This window comes from Pyrgilauda ruficollis, unplaced genomic scaffold, assembly GCF_017590135.1.
Source record: "Pyrgilauda ruficollis isolate IOZ18807 unplaced genomic scaffold, ASM1759013v1 scaffold113, whole genome shotgun sequence".
NCBI lineage: Eukaryota > Metazoa > Chordata > Aves > Passeriformes > Passeridae > Pyrgilauda > Pyrgilauda ruficollis.
Genome location: NW_024509544.1, coordinates 923323 through 946414, shown reverse-complemented (window position 1 = coordinate 946414; position 23092 = coordinate 923323). Strand labels below are relative to the sequence as shown.

Here is a 23092-nt window from a genome sequence, read left to right as displayed (position 1 = left end):
CCTTCCTGTGCCAAGGGTCCCAGCTGTACGCTGTGCCTTGGCTGTGGCTGGCATTCCCTGGCTGCCAGGGCAGCAGAACAGGTTCGCTGCTGATCTCCTGGGGTGAAAAAATGGCTCAAAGCTGAAAAAGGCTGAGCAAAGCCACCTGCATGGGTGGGAGTGCCTGGCTTGGTTGTAGTTCATGTGGATGTGCCTGAGCTGTGCACGTGGCCCTGGGCAATGAGACGTGACAATGGCTTGTAGCCCTGGGGACACCAGAGGGGTTGTAAGGCCCTGGCTGCCTTCTGCAGGGCCTTGGGGTTGCATGGCATGTTCTGGGCCATTCTTCTCTGCTCATGGAACTTCCAACCTGCTCCTCTGTGCTGTGGAGAGTGTTTGGCTTTGAGAGTCGGTGCCTGCCAGACTTGGCTACTTGAACTCCAGGCTAACAGCCAGCTGGTGCTGGATGGGGGCTGTGGGCAGGGACCAGGGGGTCTGATGGAGCAGGGTAGCAAAGAGGGCACTGTGTCCTGCAGTGTGGATGGAGAATTGTGTGAACACCAGGCCAGTCCTCCTCACAGGGAGGAGGCAGCCCCAGGACCTGCCCAAACCAGCCCCAGGATTTGAAGGGGAGGCATGGCAGCATTTGCAGGGACCAGGTGAAAGCAGCCGCCGCTGTGAGCACAGCCCTGCTCAGCCTGGCCACAGGGGGCTGTGGCATGATCATTGCTGTCCTTGGGGCTGCCATCCTCCCAGAAGCTGCCTCCCTTTTGCCCTACTGTGCTTGTGCGTGCGTGAGGTGGCTGCTGGACATGATGCCTCTGTCTGCCCATATAGGTTACGCTTCACTGCAGGACGAGCTGCTGTCCCCTGCCTCCCTGCATTACACACTGCCATCCCCGCTGCGTGCCGACCAGTACTGGAATGAGGTGGCCATCATGGATGCTATCCCCATGGCTGCCACTGAGCAGGATGCCCTGATGGAGATGTCCGACATGCAGGTGTGGTCCTCGGGGCTCACCCCCTCGCTGGTGACTGCTGAGGACTCCTCTCTGGAGTGCAGCAAGGCTGAGGACTCGGATGCCACGAGCGAAGGCCGGTTCCCAGGGCAACTTCTAGCAGATGCTCATGGCCCGGACCACATGGGCTCTATGGACCTGGTTGAGGATGACACAGTGGACTCAGATGCCATGAATGGCCTGATTGACCTTCTAGAGCAGGAGGAGGGGCAGAGGCCAGAGGGGAAGATGCCATCTGGTGATCATCAACCAGGGACTGGGGAGCAGGACCCGGAGAGTGAAGTCTCTTTTGTTTCAGTTCAGGAGAAGGTGCAAACCAGGATCATGACATCACCTACCTTTAGCCATGATGTGGAGAAGAGTGCAGACAGGTACTGCAGCCTGGGGCACCAGGGTGACCGTGGTAGGGGAGCACAACTGCTTTGCCAGCTACAGCCCTGTGCTGGGCCAGCTGCAAGAATCTCCCTGCTTTGCTTGCTTCCCTGCTGGTCTCCAGCTCTGGAGCCCAGGCATCTGCAGTACATGGAAGGATGGTTGGGCCTTTCTGGCAATGCTCTGGAGGGCTCCTTGCAGAGCACCTGGAAGAGACCCCAGTCAGCCAGGCCCTGCATGTAGGTTGTACTTATAAGTGCTAACTGTAACCTGGGCTGCCTCCTCCCACATTCCCAGTGGCACTGGACCCACAAAGTCCCTGGCAGCACCCAGAAATGCTCCACAGCATTAGACCACATTAGAGTTAGAGCTAGACCACACTAGACCGTGAGAGCACAGCAAGCTCTTGCCTCAGACCCTGGCCGCCGAGCTGTGAGGCTGTGGGATGGGCAGGGAGCATGGCATAGAGGTGGCCTGTGCCTTTTGTGCATCCGTGTGTCTTGTGCTGCTTCTGCCAGGCGCCCAGCAGTGCTGCGAGCTGGGGAGAGGAGCCAGCGCCTGCGGGGTGCAGGTGTGCCTGCCGGAGCTCGGCTGGTGCTCAGGGTGCAGCACTCCCTGCAAAGCTGACTGCCTCTCTCTCTCTGTCTCTCTCTCCCTATCCCTGTCCCTCTCTGGTGCCCAGGCTGAGGGACTGGAATGCAGAAGGCTCCTTTATCTCCTGCCTACAGGACCTGACAGCGGGCTCCTGGCAGGAGGGAGTCACCCGAAGGCTGCTCCCAACGCACACCACAGCCTCTGGGGCACAGGGCCAGCAGCAAGAGCAGGTCCTGGTGCCAGCCACGGAGCTGATGCGGATCAGCTCTGCAGAGGACAGCGACTGGCAGCCTCAGCACCCCACAGGCGGCTGGCAGGAGGAGGCCGACAGCCGCTTCTTTGGGCAGGTGAGGGTAGGAGCAGGGGAGTCAGCCCTGCAGGAAAGTGGTGACCCTATGGACAGCCTTTTCTGGAGCCTGCTGCAAGGCCCGTCAGGCAGACCAGGTGCTAGCTCCTCAACTCTCCTAGCATACTTCCTGCCCCTTGGGGTGCCTCTCAGCCCAGAATAGCCCGCTGTGCTTGATACCTGAGCTCTTGCTCTCCATTTATAACCCAGTCACCCTCCAGACTTGTTCCTTATTGAGTATCTGCCCTGGCTGCCAGCCCAGCAGCCTGCTGGAGCCAGAAATAGAGTTGGTCTAGGGGGCCAGGTTGGGTGGTGGGCTTGATGCCACGGTCACACAGAGCCAGCAGGTACAAGGTGAGGGCAAGCACCTTTCCCCAGCCAGGGCACGCACAGCCACGCTTGGAGGTGACTGTTCAGCTCCGCGTTACCTGAGTCACTGTCATTCCAGTGACACCCCAAAGCCCTGGCTTTTGCCCAGGGCTTCACTTGTCCTGTGACGGAGGAGCGCACGCCGCCCTCCCACCGCACCAGGGGGGGACAGGCTGTTGGAAAGGTGACAGAGGAGAGGGACAGAGCTGTCCTGCTCCCTGCCTGGCCGGGGCAGTGCCGGCCACATGACTCGGAGCGAAGCTGAGCCCGCAAAGGACGCTCCACCTGCCCGCTCCCTTCTCGCCGCCCACAGCCGGCGGAGCTGCGGCTCCAGCCGGGCGCTGCCGGGCATGGCTGAGCGCTGACAGCGGCAGCCTGCGGCCGGAGGAAGGATGTGGGCTTTCCTGGCCCAGCTGCTGATCGCCCTGGTGCTCCTGGCCTTCTTCCTGGTCAGCTGCCAGAACGTCATGCACATCGTCAGGGGCTCAGTCCGCTTCCTGCTCAAACACGCCCACCGTGAGCTGGACAAGGAGCTCGGGGAGAGCCAGGGGCTGGCGGATGATGAGGAGGCTCTCTCGGCCAGAGTCGTCCGCCGGCGCCTCCTCCTGAAGGTAACGAGCGGGCGAGCCGAGGGACCGGCCCCGGGACGGACACAGGAGAGCAGAGACGGGCAGGGCAGGGCGGGACACCGGGGCTGCGGGGTGCACGCCAGGTGTATTGTTCGACCAGGTAAACGACTCCCCTCACCGCCCTCGCATGGCCTGATCTCCCTCCTGTTCCTGCAGGGGAATGAAGCCCTTCATCTCCCTGGAGAGCAGGTGACCGAGGAGCAGTTCACAGATGATCAAGGCAATATCATCACCAAGAAGGTGAGTGATCAGCGGCTGGATGTGGGTAAGGGCATGCCGCAGCCTTTCTCTTCTCCCCTCCACCCCTGTAGCCCGGGGCCCATGTAGGGCATTGGTGTCCTGCTGTCTTCGGTTACAGTCACGGCACTCCTCCAGCTCATGGGGCAGGCTGCGCACCACGTGCAGTTTGGGAGCGGGCTGGGTGGGGAGGGAGTCGTGGTGCCCTGGGGCCGGCTGTGACGCCCAGCTGTGTGGGTCTCCACAGATTATCCGGAAGGTGGTGCGTCAGCTGGGCCCTGGTGACATGGGTGACAGGCAGGAACAGGAGGAGCTGATTCTGGAGGGCTCCCTACAGGAGCCCCAAGACCTGGAGGCTGAGGAGGATCACTTCATGAAATACTCCATCTTGCACCGGGATGGTCTGGGCGCCAAGGTACAGTGTGGCTCACAGCCCTGCCTTGCCTGGGCCAGCACCCAGGACTCTCAGGACTTCAGCAGGACTCTCAGGCTTTGGGTCAATGTCACCCTCTGTCCTTTCTTCTGCCCTGCACTCCTCTCCTGTTTCCCCTCTAAGACTTCTAAGGCAAATCTTGCCCACTGCGCCAGTCTTCTTGCTTGGTGTTTTCTGCCTGCCAACTGACTCTACCTTTCCCTTTCCTGTCCTTTTCTCTCTGTCTGTCTGTTCACCTGGGTGATGTCCTGCTTCCTGCCCCTTCGGCTTCCTCAGGAGGAGGTGCGAGTGCGTGTCCCGAAACCAGAGGTCTCTGGGGGCAGGATGGGGGCTCAGATAGTGAAACGAGCCAGCCTGAAAAGGGGGAAGCAGTGACCCCTCAAATGGCCTCTTTTGAGGTAACCCTACCTTTGCTCTTCCTTCTGCCCTGGCTCTCCATGCTGCTGCCTGCACTGAGCTGCTGGTCATGCACATTCTCCTGGGGAAGGTGTGGTGGGGCAGTGCCCAGCTCTTGGCCTGCAGAGAGGCTTTGCTGTGCTGCAGCAAAGGGCTGGGGGTGGGCAGCAGTGTGCCCTGCTGATAACCTGCTCCTGGCTGCATAGGGTGCCCTGGTGTGCAGCGGTGCTGCAGCCAGCTGCGTGCACAGCACCCCAGTGCAGCCCCGGTGCCAAGGGCTGCTGCTGCAGTGGCAGCACGTGGGTGCTCAGGGGGGTGTCCCCAGTGGCAGGGTCACAGAGTTGTTACTCCTGGTTACTCTGGGCTGCAGACAGAGGGATGGTCTTTGTCCAAGTCGCTCCGGGGACCAGATTGCATTTGCATGGGGTCTGAGCAGAGCCACCCCCTTCATGCATGAGCACTAACTGCAGCCTTGTGGCAGTGAGACCAGCCCTTGGAGCTGGTGCCCTTCCCGAGGGGTGCAGCTGAGCTCTGGCAGAGCTCAGGGTCAGGTGAAGGGTGTCCTGGTTCTGTGGGGCCCTGGGTGCTGCCTCTGCTCACAGCACTGCTGTGGGAGATGCAGCTGCTGCCTCTGCCAGCCACGCAGAGCAAAGCATTGAGGTCTGCTGAAGGCAGGATGGAGCTGGCCTTGGCAGGGTGCTGCTGGGGAATGTCTGGGCAGTAGGGATGCAGGAGTGGCAGCTGCAGGAACGTGACACTTGTAGGGGCTGACAACAGGGCACCTGCCTTTGACTTAGGACTTTTCTTCCATTGATCCTCACTGAGCTCAGAATGACCCCTTAAGTCTTGTACACTCCCTGATCCCCTGCCTTCCCTGTAGAGTGGGACTACCAGGTTGAAGGCAGGCTGCTTGGCACAGCACATTTGAGCCTAGCTGCATCGTTTTTCTCTGCACACTCACTGCTGGGCTGACAGTGCAGCACTGGGGGAAGGTGTTGCATGTGTGCTCCTCCTGGGAGGAGGCTGCCAAGCAGGGGCAGTTTGTCCTCTGGCCTCTGTTGTACACGCATGCCTCGCTCTGTCCTCCCTCTCCCTTCTCTCTCTGCTCTGTTAGTCAGCTCTCTGTGGGTGTGTGAAGGGCTTATGCTTGTGGGCACATGTTCATGCAGACTCTGTCCCCCTCTGCCTGCCCCACTCCCCGGACAGTCCCTGGCTCTGCCTCTCTCTGGGGCACCGCTCCTGTTGCTTTGCTTTTGCAGTTTTCCACTGTGTGAAAGTGGCCCTGGGTGTGCACTGGGGGAGGTCTTCCTCTCTGCTGGGAGAGTGGGGTGCAGTCAGTCATTCCAGCTGAGGTGAGGGGCTCAAGGCTGGCCTCCTCCACCCCAGATCCTGGAGCAGCCCTCCCAGCTCCCTCCCAGTGCCACGTTGCAGCTGGTCCAGCTCAGCTGCTGCTTGCTGCCCGGTGCAGATGGGGCAGCACCATCAGTACCATCGATGTCATCGCTCCTGGTTCCAGGCCTGCCACTCAGTGGTGCTCTGTCACGGTCTGACACCCCCCAAAACTTGTCTTGTGGTTGCCTGGCAGCATGGGTGCATGTGGGACAAGCACAGTGTACAGAAGGGACTTGCCAGCCATGTGCTGGCTGTCCCCACCATTAATCCTGGGTGTGCCACCATGAATGCCTGGTAACCCCTGCATTTCTGTGTCTCTCTGTGTCTCTCCAGGATCGCACCTCAACACCAAACCACTGAACTTCACACACGTTCTGACACATACCTGAGGAGAGAGGAGAGGAGAGCAGAGAGTGGAGGGGAGCAGGGCTGGCTGTACATGTTTCTATAGGCTAATGGCATGATTTCTGTATGAGATATACTTACCGTCCTATCCGCATGACTGACTGACTGCAAGACGCATGAGCTACAGTTCTTAAACCAGACGAGGGGCCTCCATCCTTGCCCCGCTGCTGCCAGGAGCCCAGAGACAGCACCACACACCAGGGGCATGCTCTCAGCTCCTTTGGGAGGCAAGAGCTGGAGCAGAAGGAAACGAGAGGGAAAGGAGATTCCATCTCCGCGTGTGGATGCATCCCCACGTCTGTGCTCCAGCTGCAAGAGGAAAGCTGGGACAGCATGGCACTGCTCACCGTGGAAGGAGAGGTGCTTGGCCCCCCCGCAAATGCCTGTGCTGCCTCTGCTGGACTTGCTTCTCATCCCTCCCTGTGAGTGTTGGGTTTTGGGGGGGGCAGCAGTGGCCAGAGGGTGCAAGGGGAGGCTGCAGGGAGCACAGCTGCCCTGGGCAGAGGGACTGGTGCAGGGCTGCCCTTCCTCTCCCCAGCACGTGCAAAGTCTCCCGTCAGGGCAGAGCTCTGGGCTGAGCACTGAGCTCGTTGCTTATGTTGAAAGTGTAAACTGTACAGCAATCAGCCTTGTGTATATGAACCAATAAATACTATGCAAACCCCTAGGGACACTCTAGCAGTATGTACAAAGCACTGACAGCTCTGCTCTCATATACCTCTTCAGGCTGCAGGATGGGCAAAGCCTTTGGAATATGTGAGCAGCTCTGGTGAATGGAGCAGGAAGGCAATAGGAGTGAGAGGGCAGCAGCCTGCCCATGTCCTGTGCCCCTCTGCCTGAGCCTGGCCCCTTGCTGGCCTGAAGAGGGGGGGCTAGAGGTGCAGTCCCATGGTCCAGCCCCAGTTTGTGTTGGCTCCAGCTGGCTTGAAGCTGTAGGCCTGCCTTGAGGTGCTTGGGGCCCAGGGAGGATGTGCAGTGAGAGAGAGCAGGAGGTGCTTGTGCCACACGTGGGGTTGTGCCTAGCTCTACTCAGCACAATATCTGCTCAGGAGATGAGCCAGGAGCTAGCAATAGCCAGCAATACGCACCCCAGGCAAGGGCTTTGCAGGGACCCTGGCCTCCCTGCAAGGGGGGCTCATCGCCCTGGATACTGACTCTCCCGGGACCAAACCCAGAGACATGGGAGCTGCATTTTCTCCAGGTGGAACCTGCCTGAGCCCTGGGGGCTGGGGCAGCCTCGGCCCGGCTGCTCTGGCAGGAGCAGAGCTCAGAGTTGGGCAGCACGTTGACCCCGTTGTAATACTTGACCCCAGGAGCGCAGGGAGAAGGTAGTGGCACTTGGTCCCAGGTCCTTGACCCTGTCCTTGACCCAGCTGATGTGGGGACCTGGCCTTTGTAGCACAGTGTTGTGGGGACCCCCTGCTCTTTCTCCTGGACGTGGCCACGAACCTGCTTGGCAGAGTCTGAGCTGGTTCTCTGCGGCCAGGTGCAGAACAAGCGCCCCTCCAGCTTCAGGCTATGTGGTGGTGGCCTTGGCAGGGCAGCCCTGCCCTTCAGCGGGTGCACGTCTGCTGGGAGAGCCCCTGGCTGCCCTGCGGCCAAGAAGCCTCGCTGCAGCCGAGCGACTGACCCAGCTTAGCTTTGGAGAGCAAAGCAGCCCCCTCCCCACCCCGAAGTTGAGCCATAGAGGCACAGACTCTCCATCCATCACCCTTGCTGCGTACAATAACCTCCCTAGACCCACTGCAACAGCTGACTCCGTAGCATCACCCTAGAGTTGTGTGTGGGTCCAGTGCTTTGGCCTTGTGTATGCCGTAGGGAATGTGCTGTGCTGCAACCGTGCCAGGCACCTGCAGTGACATTGCTTCGCGCTCAGATTGCTTGTAGGGCTGGTAGGGGGAGGCTGCACCCAACATTGAGCCTAGAGAATGCTGCAGTCTGCACACTAGAAGCTTTTTAGAAGTTTTAAAAATTACTTTTATTTTCTTTTTTTAATTGTTATGGAAACAAGCCTTTTGGATCTCCCTGTCTTAGGCCCTGATGTATAGATCATTTCCCTGTACACCAGCTATCAGACTATGAATTAATAAATAAATCAACACAAACGGTGTCTCGTCTCTGCTTTTCCAGAGGTGGGGAAGACGGAGAGCCCGGGGCCGGGTCCCCTCTTGCCGGGAGGGTGGGCCCGGCCGTGTCTCTGCCGTTCCTGGAGCGGCCTCTGGAAGCGTCCGTGCCACTGCTCCCCGCACACTGCTGGGGGTGTCCCGGGGCCGCGGGGCTACTGAGTCCCCACCGAGAGACCCAGCCGAGAGCACGGCCCCGAGCAGCGCTGTCCAGCGTCCGCGCCGCCCCGGCCCTGCATCCCGCCCATCCCGACCCGTCCCGTCCCTTCACATCCATCCCGACCCATTCCCGTGTCCCGTCCCGTCCGTGTCGTGTCCCCTCCCATTCCCGTGTCCTGTTCCGTGTCCCGTTCCGTCCCGTGTCCCATCCTGTCTCGTGTCTCGTCCCATTCCCGTGTCCGTCCTGTCCTGTCCCGTGTCCCGTCGCATTCCCGTGTCCCGTCCCGTCCCATTCCTGTGTCGCGTCCCGTCCTATCCTGTGTCCCGTCCCGTGTCCGGTGTCCCATGTCTCGTCCCGTATCCCGTCCCATTCCCGTGTCCCGTCCTGTCCCGAGTCCCGTGTCCCCTGTCCTGTCCCGAGTCCCGTGTCCCGTCCTGTCCCGTCCCGTGTCCCGTCCCGTGTCCCGTCTTGTCTCCCCTCCCCTCCCCTCCCGTCCCGTCCCGTCCCCGCCGCTCCCGCCGCCGCCGCCGCCGGTGCTCAAAGCGCAATTTGTCTGGTCCGGACCAATCACGCGCTGCCGCTGAGTCGCAGCCAATGGCAGCCGCGGCCGCCGAGGCCTGGCCAATGGGCGCGCCGCCCGCAGCCTCGCGGCCAATGGCTGCGCGTTATTCTAATGGACCGCGTCTTTATCAGAGAAATGTTGGCGCTGCCCGAGCCCAAGTTGAGGGTCCGGGGCCGGAGGCGCCGCGAGGTCACCGGGGCTGCCCGCGGCCCGGCCCCGCCGGCATCCCCGTGCCAGCCAGCCGCCCACGGGCCAGCGCGGACTCCGGGGCTCTGTAGCCCCCCGGGCCGGCGGTAATGGGCCGGCCATCGCACCTCCGGGGCTCGGCGCTCTGAGGAGCTCTCGGTGCTAGAGCCATGGATGCCAACCTGCCAGGCACCTTTCTGCTCAACGGCCCCTCGCTGGGCCCCTTCCCCGAGGCCAAGGCGCCCGTTTGCCAGTACTCAGTGCAGAGCTCCTTCTACAAGCTGGCACCCCCCGGGCTGGGTGCCCAGCTGGCGGCTGGCACCCCCCACGGCATCTCCGACATCCTCGGCCGGCCCGCGGCGACCCCGAACGGCACTCTCCTCCCTGGCTACCCCCACGCGGGCGGATTTAACGGACTGAGCTCCCCGGGCGTCTATTACGGGCCCCAGGTGGGCGCCCTCCCCAAGGCTGGTGGCGAGTACCTGCCGCGGGGCCGGAGCTGCTGGGCGGAGGCGGCCCCGGAGTGGCGGGGCGGCCGGCAGTGCGGCGGCCGTAAGTACGGGGGGCTCGGAGCGCTGGGTGGCTGGTGGGTGCCCCAGGGGACCGGCACCTTGCGGAGTCCCTGCCCGTGGGCGCTAGGGAATGGGCCAGGCTGTGTCTCTGCCGTTGTCCTGTTGGTTGGTTGGCCAGCAGGCTCGCCCAGGACAGTGGGGAGAGCTCCAGTGCTGGAGGTGCTGGACTTCAAATGGTCGCAGAACTTTTTGGCTCAAGGGCAGGGGCAGCTCTAATGACAAATACTGATTCTTTGCCCCCTCTGACTCACAAGATCTCCCTGTCTCTCAAGCAGCCTCGCTGGGGGTCAGCGCCTGGTTAGCTCATGGCAGAGACGGGCCAGCCCCAGAGCTCCAGGCTGGCAGCGCTGCCTTCCTGGTGGAGAGCTGTCAGGGGAATTGCAGAACATGTTGTCTCAGAGGGTAGGTGGGATGGGTGCACCCGCCATCCCATGGGAAGCCCCAGGAGGTTGTGTGCAGCTGTTCAGAACCTGCAGCTCTGGTCCCCTTCAGCCCTTTGCAGGTGATGATTTTGGAGCAGATGGGTTAGGCAGTTTGGCCGTCTGCTCCTGGCACAGCTACGAGGCAATGACCTGTCTTCTGTCATGCATGCTGCAAGGTGTGGGACATGGGGCACGGTGTTCCCAGCGCTGCATGGCTCTGGGGTCAAGCACTGTTGGTAGCGACCCTTACCCCTCAGCACATCCACTGTCCTTGATCAGGGGGTGCCTATCCCAGCTCTTGCTCTGTGGGACCTCCACAGTGGGCAGCTCAGCCCTCCTGGGATGGGGCTGAAGCCCTGAAGCAGGAATAAAGTTTTAATTTGGAGAGGAGCAGGTGTGGAGGGACTCTTTGGTCACTGAGGGCTGGCGAGTGTGGACAAAGGGAGAGCTGTCCAGAGTCGTGGGCTGCCTAGAACTCAGCCACTTCTCTCTTCCTCTCCTGCAGCCCCTGCTCACTTGGCTGACAGCATCCACAAGAAGAAGCACACGCGCCCAACCTTCACGGGACACCAGATCTTTGCTCTGGAGAAGACGTTTGAGCAGACCAAGTACCTGGCGGGTCCGGAAAGAGCACGGCTGGCCTATTCTCTTGGCATGACTGAGTCTCAGGTGAAGGTGAGTACAGCTTCCTGTGTGGCGTGGGGTGCGCGGCGTGTTGGCTGCTAACCGAGCCGGGCCCATGGGGCAACAGGTCTGGTTCCAGAACCGACGGACCAAATGGAGGAAGAAGAGCGCCCTGGAGCCCTCCTCATCCTCGCAGCGGGCGGGGGGCTCTGGCGGAGAGCGGGCGGCCTCTGAGACCGAGGACGATGAGTACAACAAGCCCCTGGACCCTGACTCGGATGACGAGAAGATCCGGCTGCTGCTGAGGAAGCACCGTGCGGCTTTCTCCATGCTGGGCTTGGGCACGCACAGCGGCTGAGCGCGCCAGCACAGCCTGCCCCTCTGGCCTGGGGTGACCCCCTTCACCAGCAGGTGCCTGGCTGTGGGGTGGGGTGGCTGACAGCTGGACGGGGAGCACGGCTCGCAGGGCTGGGAGCAGCACACGTGGTAGTGTCAGGTGCAGCGTTGATGAAATAAAGGTCCCAGTCGAGTCCCAGCACTTGTTTCGTGGTCCAGGGTGGCCTTGTGAGGCTGGGCTAGAGAAGGGTTGGGGATAGGATGGACGGGGCAGGGTCTGCATGCCAGGCAGGGGAAAGGGGCCGTGCTGTGGTGCTGCATGTGGGACAGGAAGTGCCCCACAGAAGCAGGGGAGCCCTGGAGATTTTCCCAGGGTTTTCTCTGGTTTGGGCGTGTACCAGCAGCAAGAGCTGCTGGTTCAAAAGTCACTCACTGGGGCCTCTTATTGGAAGCTCTTAGCAGCAAATAAATATCATTTATCTTAACAGTGTGAGTGAGAGCCCATTCACCTGTCGGGGCTGCAGGATTGATGTGGCATCAATAGCCCCGGTGTGTTTGCCTGCCAACCTGTTGGGTGCCCCCCTGCTCTGTGCTGCACCCCTGTGCAGTGGGGGCTGCACATACAGACATCTGTGAGCACATGGGGCTGCACACCCCCTGCTCTGGCTCCCCGTGGCTCACCAGTGGCATGCCAGCTGTCCTTACCTGCTTAGGACACCAAAGGAGCTGCAGCTGGCACAGGCACAGCACTGAAGGCCGGGCAAGCTTGGCAGCTGTTCAGCCAAGAGCCAGCTAAGTGCCAGCCAGGTGTGAGCAAACACGTGGGCTGTGTCTTGGAAGGAAATCGATAGCAGATAAGGTGCTGCCGGCCCATCGGGCAGTGATTAGCAGCACGGAAGGGGCAGGAGTGGGGCTGCTGAAGGGATCCCCTCCCTGCAGGCAGCACCTGCAACAGGCTGCTGGCCGAGTCCTCGCTTGGGACAGCTGAAGCTCCTGAGCCACTGGGACCTTTCAGTGGCCCTGAGCACCAGCCTCGTGTGCAGATCATCACTGTACAACCTGCCAAGGCTCACACTTGGCTTAAAGCCCCTTTCAATCTCTCACTGCGCTCTGAGCACTTTGCAAGGGGACCTGACTGCTCGGTGCCACTTTCCCAGAGTTTAGGGGACTACTGTCCCTGCACAGGTGCCTGTCCAGCCCCTGCAGTGAGTGTGGGGCTTGTAATGCTCCCCCCTCAGCCATGCAGCCCCTCCATGGGATGGATTCTGGGCCAGGACAGAGCTAATGGACCCTGGGATGTGGGATGGCAGGTCCCATGGGAGCACAGTGCACGAGGCTGGAAGAAACACATCACTGTCTGTGGACAGAGCCAGAGCTCAGCAGGTTCCACATGGTGGGAGAAGTGAGGGGCTGCTGGTGGGATATTTTTTTAACATTTTCTAAGCTGCCCAGCTTGGCTGACAATTTTTAATGTACTAACTGCCTGGTCCAGTGAGCTGATTAATTGGTGCTGTGGAGATCAATACAAAACAGAAAATTAAAACAATTTTAAAGTGATTAAGTAGTTTAACACCTGTCTGATGCCACGTCAGGGCTGGGAGACAAATAAAGCAGGTGGCAAAGGGCCTGCTGTAGCCAGGGAGAGTGACAAATGGCTGCTGCAGCCTGGCTGCCCCGTGCATCCCCGCGCTGAGACAGGACCCCAAACAGTGCTGATCCATGCAGGTCCCAGCCCAGCAGCCAGGAGCGACCCCCTTTTCTCCCTGGCTCCCACTTTCCCACTTTCTGCTGCAGCAGAGCGGTGCCCCATCAGCGCTGGGCTCTGGGCAGGAGCAGCCAGCAGCGAGCAGGAGCTCTGCCCAGCCTGTGCCCGCTGCCAGGCAGCCTCAGGCTGTGTGGGCAGAGCCAGGAGTGCGGCACAGGCAGGCCAGCCTGGCAGGCAGATGGATGGCAGCTCCGCTTCAATTCCGCATCCCTTTTCTCCCAGACAAACCCCGTCGGATTTTCATAAATCAAAGCGCCACGCTGTTTAATAAAAATTTATTGACTTACAAGTGATTATTTATCAAAAGGCCATTAATAGCAGCTCCGGGAATGATGTGCTACTGGGTGGTGCGTGGAGACTAATAGCAAATCAATGCCAGCATCCGGGCAGAATGCATATGAGGGCTCCTGGCCCCAGTGGGGTGCACGGCTGCTGCAGCCAGAGCCAGCAGCCCCTACCCCGTGGGCCACCCAGTGCTCCCCCCCCGGTTATTTATCGCTTACAAATGAAATGATCGATACTTTTAATCTAGAGCTAAATTTATTAACTTTCTCATCGGAGAGAGACGTATTGACTGGGGGCATGGGGTGGGAGAGGCAAGGAAAGATGGATGTGTGCCTCCTCTAACCTGTCCAGCCAGCTCCTTGCCTGCTGTGGAGTGTCCTGAATGCTGCTGGGGACGGTCCCCGAGCACAGCAGGGTGGCTGGGCATCCTGCAAAGCTGAGGAGGGTTCTGCCATGGTGTCAGAGACAGGGGACTTGTGGGCACCTGCAGCTGCATCCAGGTGCCTGAGGACACAAGGGGGTGGAGGAGCCTTGTGGCCTTCAGCAGTGCCTGAAGGAAATGTCCATCCCACCCCCAGAGAGGAGAGCTCTGGAGACACAGCCCTTGATAGGGCTCAGGAGCAGCTGCTGAATGGGGAGAAGTGAAGGAGAGCCTGGAGACCCTGCCTGGGCAGCAGGGATCAGCAGGCAGGGATGTCCCTGTCCCCAGCAGGTGTGTCCCCAGCTGCAGCTCAGCACACAGGGAAGGACCACCCACGGTAGGCAGCGAGCACAGCACTGCCTCAGCAACCCTGGACTCACTGTGGCTCCCTCCAGGGCTCCCCAGACCACAGCAAGGTGCAGGGGTCTTCATCCAAATGGCCACCTGAGCTGGCAGCCAGAGCTTCCATCAGGTAAATAAAAAAGTGCAGGAAAATTCAGATTTAAGGCCACTTACACAGAGCAGCTGTCCGAGGCACTTAGGTAACTGCCTTCTCCAGAGCATTAGAAAATGCAAGCAGGCTTTAGCAGGCAGCAGTGAAACAGCTCTTGGTTTTAAGAGCAGAGAACCCAGTGTAAGTGCTCAAGTTTGTAGGAATGTAAGGAAAATGGGAAAGTACATGGGAGAAATGCTCAAATGCAAGTTGTTTTACTGAATAATTTACTTGCAGAGCAGAAAGGGGCACCACATCCAGCACAAGATTTGTTTTCTTGCTACAGGTTGATACTATCCACGTGTGTGCATGACAGGGTCAGATGCCACTGTTTCCCTCAGGAGACATTTGAAAAGGGATTTGCTGCCCTAGCCATGAAGTCTTGGGCTCTCCTACACCAGATTCCTCAGGAGCCCCACCTGCCACTCCAGTGACACCTGGCACCCTGCAGCCCCAGGGGACAGAGGGAGATTTCCAAGGAGTATGATCCTTACTGCATCAGCAGCAGTGAAGAGGCTGTTAGTCAGACACTGTAGAAGCAACAGTCTGGGTCAAGCTGACAGGAAAGTGGCAAAAGAAAAAGATTTCTCCTGGAAGTGGAACTGAAAATGGCCTGAGAGGCACATTCTGCTCCTAAGGGGTTTATGCCTCACACATGAGGGGGACAGGCTCAGGAGGATTCCCCTGGTTGTCAAGGCAGCCAATTTCAGCACAGCTCAGCAGCTTTTGTGTTGTGGGAGACTTGTGACTGACACACACGCACATCACACCAGTCCTCCCCTGGGGCTGGACACAGCAGATGGAAGCACATGACACCATAAGAGTTTCATTTAATACTGCCCCTGCGAGGGGCTTCACTGTAACAGTAACAAGAAGGCATCTTTGCCATGAGCTGCCAAAGGCATCAAGACTCCAGGCAGCAATAGTGCCTCCGTCAAACAATAGCCAGAGGATGAAAAAGCGAGTCCAAGCAGCTCTGGAGTAGCCAAGTCCAAAGATTCAGAGTTGCTCCAGACAAGCCCTGGCTGGTGCTGGAGGCAGGGGCTTTGGCCAGCCCGGGTGGCAGTGCTGGAGGCAGCAGGCTCAGGAGCGGCTCCGGTCCTCGTGGCTGCCTACAATCATTTTGCTGTAGAGTTTCTGTTGCTCCTCCTTGAACGCATCTTTCACCTTCTCCCTTTTCAGTCCTCCATCCCTGGGGAGAGAGTCATATCAGAGAGGCTGCAGGCAGGCATCATCTTCATCTGGGACTGTTCAGGGCAAGTCAGAGTTGCAGCGAGACCACCCGTCCCCAAAGGGCATCACTTCCTTACCTGGTTGTGCCAGGAGTTGCCCCCCTGGCCCTGCACTGTGCCCAAAATATCAACTCTGCCAGAAACATGAGCTACTCTGGTACAGCTACAGGAGACTGCCTGCCTGCCTCCTGGGCTCTGACACCTCAGTGCCTAGGAAAGCAAGTTCCCAAGCTGAACACACCTTGCAGAGTGGAAACAAGTCAAACCCAGGGCATCCCAATGCAAGCTACAATCAAAGGATGAAGCTCTGATGCCCAGCATACACAAGAAGCAAAGACTTTGGTCTCTACTACAGAAGGACATTCCTCCAGAGGCCTGCTCTACCCTAAGCAAGAAACAAATGGAGCTCTACAGCCCATGAGCACATCCCAGGACCCAGAACAAGGAACTCTGGCACCAGGAAGAGAACAGCCTGCTTGGACTCACCAGAGCAGATCCACAAGGCCCCCTTGCCTGGCAATGGCTGACTTCACTCGATTGGCAAACTGCACTGCATCCTCTTCAGGCTGTGGCAAAACAAGAGTGTTCAGCAGGAGCAAAGGGCCAAACAGGAAAGCAATCAGACAGGCTGGGTTCACCTCACCTGCCTGGTCATTGGGGGCAGGTACCAGACACTGCAGACGATGGCCCAGCTGGTCATCATCCTCAGGAGGTAGGTCACCATGCCGTATTTGCTGCTGTTCCAAAAGGCATCTCCAAACTGTGGGTCATACTGCAAAGGCAGAAGAGTTCATGGAAGTCAGGCAGGGGCTGCACCCTCTCTGAGGCTCCAAGTTCCACCCCAAACCGAGCTAAAGCTCTCCCAGAGCACTACATGGAGTGACCTCAGCTTTCCTGTGCCCTCAGACCAGGCTGGACTGGGTTGCCAAGACAGAGGTACAGAGGGACAGACAGACTTGTGCCCTAGGAACACTGCCTTGTCATACCTTGATGGCTACAGGGTAAACTGTAGCTCCAATTTCGAAGCTCCCCTTTTTGAACATCATCACAGATGTGTTGTTGATGCATGTTCCTGTAAGAGACAAGCACAATCTTAACTCTCCTCTGCAAGTCAGTTCAAAAATGTAAGCTACAGGCTTATGGGCAGGGCAACAGGAACCCAGCAACTCTCCCCTAACTCCATCCAAACCCTGTTCTCTGGGTCACTGGGACATCATGAGTGACTCCTGCATTCTGGGCTCACTCAGCTCTAAAGACACAAATGTCCCTTTTGTCTCTCTCAGTGGAGGGTCTCAAGCCCTTGGCTATGTAAGAAGGAAAGGAACAGAGATGTGGTGCTATCTCAAGGTGCCTCCTCTACTTGGTGCTTCTCTGGCCTTGTTGCACTCACCTTCTGGAAAAATAAGAATGGGCAGTTTGCTTTTGTCCTGGACATGTTCTGTGAGCCTAAACAGAAGAGTGTCAAAAATTAGCAGAAAGCACAGATGCTCTCAGTAGCAATCCACACATAATCCATACCCTGCAGTCACCAGGGACTATCAGGGTCCCAACAACAGGGGCACAACCTCCCAGCACTTGTGAGGCCATGCAGTGTCCTCATCCAAGGGAGATGAGCAGCCCTCTACCTCCCCCAGCCTCCAGACCCATCCCTGCAGCCTGTCACACCTTCTGGCGACGAGGTGACGATCTTTGACCTCAGAACGCTCGAACCAGACATGGGGACAAGCTTTCACCATGGCTCTCTGTATCACACCCATGAGCCCTCCATGGATCTGACCCACCTGAACAGAAGAACACACAAGTTACAATATGTGGGCACACATGAAAGTCAAGGCTGTGCCAAACAGTTTCACAGCTAAACTGAGCTTCATCTTCTTGCCCCTAGCCTGGAAAGGCTAAGAGGAAAAGTCCCAAGCTCTCATTTGAAAGACAGATAAAGCAAACCCAAAGTGCTTTCCCCATGGCAGGAGGTCCAGCTGGGGAAGCACTTTGTTCTCCCAGCAACAGCAAAGCCTAGAGCTCTTCTTGCAAAGCTGCATGTGGAGACCCTGGGGGGGCATTCCCTGGTCTAGGGAGACACAAGAAACGTGCCTCAAAAAGCTGTCAGACCCCACTGGCTCTCTCCCCTGTTCCTATGTCTGTTCCTATGTCCCTGAGCCACTCCTTCCCTATTCCCTGATTTGCCCTCACCTTTGTACTGCCCTGAGACCAGGGTCAGCCCCCAGGCCCCTGCAGAGACCCTCTGCATGCCTGTGTTCTGTGACCTGATCATCTCACCACACAGCTGAATTAAACATCTGTGGATATTATCCAAAGGTCCTTTTTGCCTCCTTACCCTGGACTATGCTAGCAGCAATTCAGACTGCTACAGCTGCACCCACAGACCCCTGGTGCTTTGAGTTCCAGGCTGAGCTTGCATGCCACAGACAAAGGTCTGACAGTGCCCCACCACACCATGCAGGGTCAAGTAGTTCTACATGCACAAAGGACTCTTGCTGCCCACCTCCTGCCCCATAACAAGCCTTGCTGCTCCCTCCATGCAGGCAGCCAGGCCTGGTACCTTACCATGGCATAGTAGCCATCACTGGCCAGGATGATCACATCAATGGGGGAGGTGTGATTGGCCACGCAGATGCCTCCATTTCGGGGTCTGTTTTCTCTAGATGCAAAACAAAAGTAGGGGTGAAGGAAGGGGAAGGAAGCATGAGAGATACAAAATGCCCAGCATGGAGCACCCCCTGGGCAGGGAGCGTGGAGCAGACAGGACTTACCGGTCGTGGTAGGTGATGATGGCTGTGAGGGCACGCACGCAGATCCGGTAACACATCAGGTGGACGTGTTTGCTCAGGAAGTCCTTACACCTGCAGCCCAGGACACAGACCATCACTCCCCAGCCCTACAATATCCCCTGTAACAGTGCCACTCAGCCCAGCTGCCCCAGGCTGTGAAATCCAGCCAAGCCTTCACATCTGTCCTACAGAAACACAGCGTGTCCTGAGCTTTGCTGTCAGCTTATCATCACTGATTCTGAACTCATGAGAATAAAATTTTGGCCTTTGCTCTTTTCTGTTATTACTCCTTTCAGAGGCCAGGGCTGAGCGCTCTGCCACCAGCTTAGTGCTCACATCTAGGCCCTCTGTTTAAAATTACAGGGTGTCCATTCCTGAGAGGCCACAGCTGCCAGGACCACCTGCTGTGCCTGCAGGTGGTAGAACAGAAAGCTTTCTAGGGAAATTTCAGGATTATAAGGTCTCAAACTGCACAGAGTGCTCCCCACCTGCTTCTCCCTCAAAGACGAACTCACCTTCCATTTGGCAAATATCCCACCACTGTGGTACCAGTCACCAACAAGCTGATGCCAGTAAATGCCAGGGCTATCCTGCAGAAAGAGGGAAACTACATGCTAGCAAAACCAGGCCAGCAGCACCTTCTTGGCAGGCAGGTGCTGGCAGCAGGACTCACCTGAGGGGCAGAAGGAAGCAGTAGCGGACGAGCACACCAAGTCCCCAGAGCACAGTGAGGCGCAGGCTGATGTACTGGAAGTTGTAGTTGGTCCTGCTGAGCAGGTTCCAGGACTCCAGCTCTTCAGCTGAGAATCTCTTGGTCACTTCATCATCCATGATGGTCTCGATGCCTTTGCGGCAGAAATAGAAGATGTCTGAGAGCTCAAACTCAGGGGTGTCCAGGGCTTTGCCGCTGCCACTCCGGCGGATCTCCTTGATCTCCTCCTCCAGTGACGTTGGCTCCTTTGCAATGATACCTGCAACACACCGCAGGCAGCTCTGAGCAAACTGTGACTTGCCCACTCAAAGAGAGACAAAAGCCAAGGCCCTTCCTCACCCGCCCTGCTCAGGGTCCCCCCTTTCTCCAGTCCAGACAGGCATAAACCTCCCCACTATCCAGAAATGAAGCACTCCCAAGGTGCTTCCCTGCCCTCCCTAGAATTCCCTCCTACATGGAAAAGACTTCCCAGCAGACCTCAGCTGCTCAGAGACACCACATTCACCCCACTTCCCCCAAAAAATTTTGAACTCCATGTAGCCATGCAGGGCAGGATCTCACCATTGACATAGGGCTTGTACAACGGATGGTTCTTCTCCTTGGCACCACGCTCTATTCTCAGTGTTGCCCACTGCAAGACAGACAGCACAACCAAGATTGGCAAGGCCTTTAGCTCCACACTACTGCCCATTTTAGAGCTGACTTTCAGGAAGGACCATAGTGCAGGGGAGAAGATGGGGCTAAATTAGGGTTTCCATACAGAACAGAAAGAGTGAGTGACGAACCCAGCTGAACTGAGGTGGAAGCAGGGGCTGGCCTGGGAAACAGGGAGTGCCAGAGGGAAGCAGAGTGCTCAGTGATGAGATGGCACAGGAAGGTTTTCTGCTGTTTCTGTGACCTCTCAGCTCTGCTGCACCTTGCACGTGGTTGCCACTGCACAGCTTCTGGCTGAGCTGTGCAACCTGCTGGGGTGTCTGCACCACAGTGCAGGGAGCTGGTCAGGGGACCAGTGCTACTCTTCAACCCTTGTCTCTTCCAAATTCAAAGCAGAGACTGTGTTTTCAGGTTGCTGCTGACACATCAGGCTGATGATGGGATGGGATCCTTTCCCCTCTGATTCAGCTGATGGCTGCTGCTGCTTCTCAGCTCAGCAATCTGCCCAAAACAGCAGCAGCAAGCACCCTCAGACAGCTGGTTGCCAAATCCTGTGCCAGGACTACTTGTTCTATCAGCTAATTTTCAAGGGCACCAGCACAAACTGCAGGCTGTATTTCTGTGCAGTTTTCCTGCCTGCCCTCCAAATAACCTTCACAGCCTGTAATTCATACAGGTCTGGAAGGACAAGCTTCTGAAGAAGAAGGACTTGTGTACAACACGCTTCTCTGTGAAGAGGGGAAGTTGCTGTGAACTCTGGCATCCCAATCTCAGCCCATACCAGCAGCAGACCAGGAGGCAGCAATGAGGGAATGCTAATTGCATATGGAGTGTCCTGCTCACCTTGCAGCTGCCAGAACTCCAGCATTGCAGAAGATTGCCTAGATGCTGCCATCCCAGAAGGCAGGAGAGGAGCTCTGACCTCGCAGGAGCTCAGCAGCCTATGGAGAAGGCAGTGCTTGCAAGCCCAGCACATCTCCATCCTGACTGTGGCAGCAGCAAACCCAGCCTCACACCTGAGGGGCAGCAGGGCAGGTGCCCTCCCTGCCCACCCACACAGGTGTGGCACTGCCAGCCAGGCCTCGCAGCTCGGGCTGTGTCCCACCAGCTTCCAGACTCTGCCACACTCCCACGTGCTGCCCCTCTGGTTCCCAACATCAGCCTCGAGTGCTGGGAAAGTATTTTGAGTAAGTAATAGCCCTCCAAAATACCATTCTGAATGGTCCAACTTAGTGAGTGAATTTTCCACCAAATCAGTGACCAGTTGGGCATGAGCGTTCCTCTATCCTACCACTAAGATTCTTTAATAAAAGCTGGAATAACTTTTCAGAAAAGTAGTTTTCAAACACCAATATAGGTGTTGAGAGCAAATGTTCCTGAATTGAAGGAAGAGGGGGAGAAAAAGAAAACACTGTGAAAAGTTACATTTAATTTTTTTTTTCTGCCTGCTTCAGTCAGTAAATTTGTAGTCAGGTCTTCCAATATCTGTGTTAATGAAGCCCCTCACAAAACCCAGGGCCTTCCCATTTATACCTCAGGCTTTTGGGAAGACTCAAGAGTTTAAAGAGCTGAACACTGTGAGCTCCAGGGCTGTCTTCCCAAGCCAGTCACTACAGGGATACTCCCCAGAGTATCAGGCAGAATCAGCCCTGTTCCAACAGCAGTAGCTACACCACACATCCTTTAGCAGCATGAACTCCATATTTAAGAGCCTAAAACCTCCCTAGCAAACACTTTGCCTTCCCCTGAGCTGCCAGGGTAGGGTGGTATAGGCTTTACCTACTACTCCTAGTAGATAAAACATTCTGGTCTGGTCAGGAACTTGCTTCAAGAGGTGCTGGCTCAGAGACAGCCCATAAAATTAGTCCACCAAAGGCAGGCAAGGGAACAGCATGACAACAAGCTGGAAAATTCCACTTGTCCTCTCTGTGCCAAGAGGGTCGGCAAGGGCTGCTGGTTGTCCTCCAAGGTGGCAGGTCCAGACACGGCTCAGTAGGTGACACTCCAGGACACAAGCATGTTGAGAGCTCTGGGTTCTGGCCACAGATCACCCAGGACTTGCAGCACAAAAGTCCTGCCTTACCTCCTCTGCTCTTGCTTCGTTCAAACGTGCCCCAGAGAGGAGCAACCTGCTGGCTGCTCCCTCCCCATCACACCTGACACTGCTGCAGCAGCACCCTGCCCTGCCTGGGACAGAGCACCTCCAAGCTACCCCTCACATCCTGCCGACTGCAGAGCCTTGCTAGACTATTGCTCCACTTTAAGACTTACTAGATTAATTACAGGGGAAAAAACAGCCCACAAATAGAGGTCTCATAAATGGCATTTGGCTGAGATGAGCCAAAGAGGTCAACAGGCAGCAGCACAGCATCCACAGCCCTATCTTCCACTCTAGTCACACAAAATCCCCTCCTGAGGCAAAAACCTCTTTTCCATGCTTGGACAAACCTCTGCAAACACAGAGAACACTCTGAAAACATGACTTACCTGAAAAATCTTCAATAAAGTTTTCATGTAAACCTTGCGGATGCCAAAGGAGACTCCAAAAATTGCTGGCACGATGATGAAAACCAGAAGCAGAGTGAAGAGGACAGTTATGGAAATCCCCAAGAGATTAACCACTAGGCTGTCAAAGGGGAGCAGGAGGAACATGGTGAAGGGCCCAGGCAAGGCTGGTGCCCTGCAGCCAGACAGAAGGGCTGCTCGCAGCAATGAACCAGTCCTCCTGTTACTCAGCAAGTCTCACACATGCACCGAGTCTGCAGCGTGCTCAGAGACCCCATTCCAAAGTTCACATCCTTTCGGGGCTCTGAGAGAGGGAATGCAACAGGAGCAGAGAGAGCACTTGGGAAAACGAGCCAACAGTCTGCCAGGAGCTCGGGTGAGTTCAGACGACGCAGGCCAAAGAGCTCAGAGCAGACAGTGCACACACACGGCGTTGTCCATGGGCAGGTGCTGGGCACGGCAGCACGACTGCAGGAACGAATCCCCTCCCAGGCTGCCACTGAGCAAGTCCTGCTGCGGGGCAGCTTGTGGAGAATCTGGCAGCAGAATCCCCTCCTGGCTGCTGAGAGCATGCACAGTCTCTTCAGAGGGACAAGGTGGAGTCCATCCCTGAGCCTGCATTGGAGGAGATCGAGGGAGTTGGCACTCACAGGAGCCTACCGTATGTGGAGCTATTATTGTTCTCCCACGAGGGCATGCGCACCAGCACGGGTCCTTGCATGACGCCTGGAACGAGTTCAGCTCTGGAGGCCCCTGGCATCCACCCACGCTGAAGGGTCATTACAGACACCAATGAAGCTCCTGGAAAGCTTTCAAACAGCAAGTTGGCTTCTTGGCAGATGTGGCACTCGCATGCCACCAGCAGCAGTGGAGGAGAGCAACTGAAGTCAGCAGACCGGAGAGATGTCAACGCAGAGAGCGTGGCAGGAGGCCAGAGACAGTGGGCTCTGAAACCTGGAAGGCAGTACTTGGGCTGAGGTCACACCATTCAGAGCAGCTCCCGAGACAGCAAAGACTGAGACAGACACTCTAGCTACGTCCTGTCACTGTCACAGACTTGGGAATCACCTCCTGCTGCCA

General features: G+C 57.4%; 3 protein-coding genes across 16 annotated transcripts in view; 2 read left to right on the top strand and 1 right to left on the bottom strand.

The window, feature by feature from the left end:
* The window catches only part of ANK1 (ankyrin 1), a 37420-nt gene extending 28771 nt beyond the window's left edge, over positions 1 to 8649 (top strand). For 6 of the 11 annotated variants that reach the window (XM_041477940.1, XM_041477972.1, XM_041477956.1 and 3 more), the window contains 6 exons: positions 817 to 1369; positions 2053 to 2311; positions 3465 to 3548; positions 3793 to 3960; positions 4255 to 4376; positions 6100 to 8276. In XM_041477940.1, coding sequence (XP_041333874.1) covers positions 817 to 1369; positions 2053 to 2311; positions 3465 to 3548; positions 3793 to 3960; positions 4255 to 4353 — 1163 coding nt within the window. In that variant the 3' untranslated portion in view covers positions 4354 to 4376; positions 6100 to 8276. The other 5 variants (XR_005956002.1, XM_041477965.1, XM_041477996.1 and 2 more) reach the window with 5 other exon arrangements.
* A 283-nt stretch (positions 8650 to 8932) lies between these two features.
* On the top strand, positions 8933 to 15832 carry NKX6-3 (NK6 homeobox 3). 3 transcript variants are annotated; one of them, XR_005956049.1, is made up of 4 exons: positions 8933 to 9754; positions 10702 to 10871; positions 10948 to 11231; positions 15303 to 15436. XR_005956049.1 is itself a non-coding variant. In XM_041478473.1 (3 exons), the coding sequence occupies exons 1-3, from the start codon at positions 9373 to 9375 to the stop codon at positions 15498 to 15500; spliced, it is 750 nt and encodes a 249-aa protein (XP_041334407.1). In that variant the 5' UTR covers positions 8933 to 9372; the 3' UTR covers positions 15501 to 15832. The 3 variants fall into 3 exon arrangements, 2 of the variants coding, with proteins under 2 accessions (XP_041334407.1, XP_041334393.1); XM_041478473.1 differs by lacking the exon at positions 10948 to 11231 and having other exon boundaries at positions 15303 to 15832; XM_041478459.1 differs by lacking the exon at positions 15303 to 15436 and having other exon boundaries at positions 10948 to 12713.
* Positions 14934 to 23092, bottom strand: GPAT4 (glycerol-3-phosphate acyltransferase 4). Of its 2 annotated transcripts, XM_041478266.1 has the most exons (13): positions 22716 to 23092; positions 21995 to 22627; positions 19415 to 19484; positions 18815 to 19112; positions 18657 to 18731; positions 18124 to 18213; positions 17918 to 18011; positions 17018 to 17133; positions 16743 to 16798; positions 16339 to 16424; positions 15996 to 16124; positions 15839 to 15918; positions 14934 to 15312 (listed from the first exon to the last, which is right to left on the bottom strand). In XM_041478266.1, exons 2-13 carry the CDS (start codon positions 22157 to 22159, stop codon positions 15204 to 15206), a joined length of 1368 nt encoding a protein of 455 aa, XP_041334200.1. In that variant the 5' UTR covers positions 22160 to 22627; positions 22716 to 23092; the 3' UTR covers positions 14934 to 15203. The 2 variants fall into 2 exon arrangements, with proteins under 2 accessions (XP_041334200.1, XP_041334191.1); XM_041478257.1 differs by having other exon boundaries at positions 21995 to 23092.

Excerpts from the sequence above, each read along its gene's own strand:
- NKX6-3 (XM_041478459.1), top strand. The coding sequence starts at position 9,373 with ATGGATGCCAACCTGCCAGGCACCTTTCTGCTCAACGGCCCCTCGCTG. Across the intron at positions 9,755-10,701 it reads CGGCCGGCAGTGCGGCGGCC|CCCCTGCTCACTTGGCTGAC; the intron begins GTAAGTACGGGG and ends CCTCTCCTGCAG. Across the intron at positions 10,872-10,947 it reads TGACTGAGTCTCAGGTGAAG|GTCTGGTTCCAGAACCGACG; the intron begins GTGAGTACAGCT and ends ATGGGGCAACAG.
- GPAT4 (XM_041478257.1), bottom strand. The coding sequence starts at position 22,159 with ATGTTCCTCCTGCTCCCCTTTGACAGCCTAGTGGTTAATCTCTTGGGG. Across the intron at positions 18,214-18,656 it reads GGATATTTGCCAAATGGAAG|GTGTAAGGACTTCCTGAGCA; the intron begins GTGAGTTCGTCT and ends CCTGGGCTGCAG. Across the intron at positions 17,134-17,917 it reads GTGATGGCTACTATGCCATG|GTGGGTCAGATCCATGGAGG; the intron begins GTAAGGTACCAG and ends TCTTCTGTTCAG.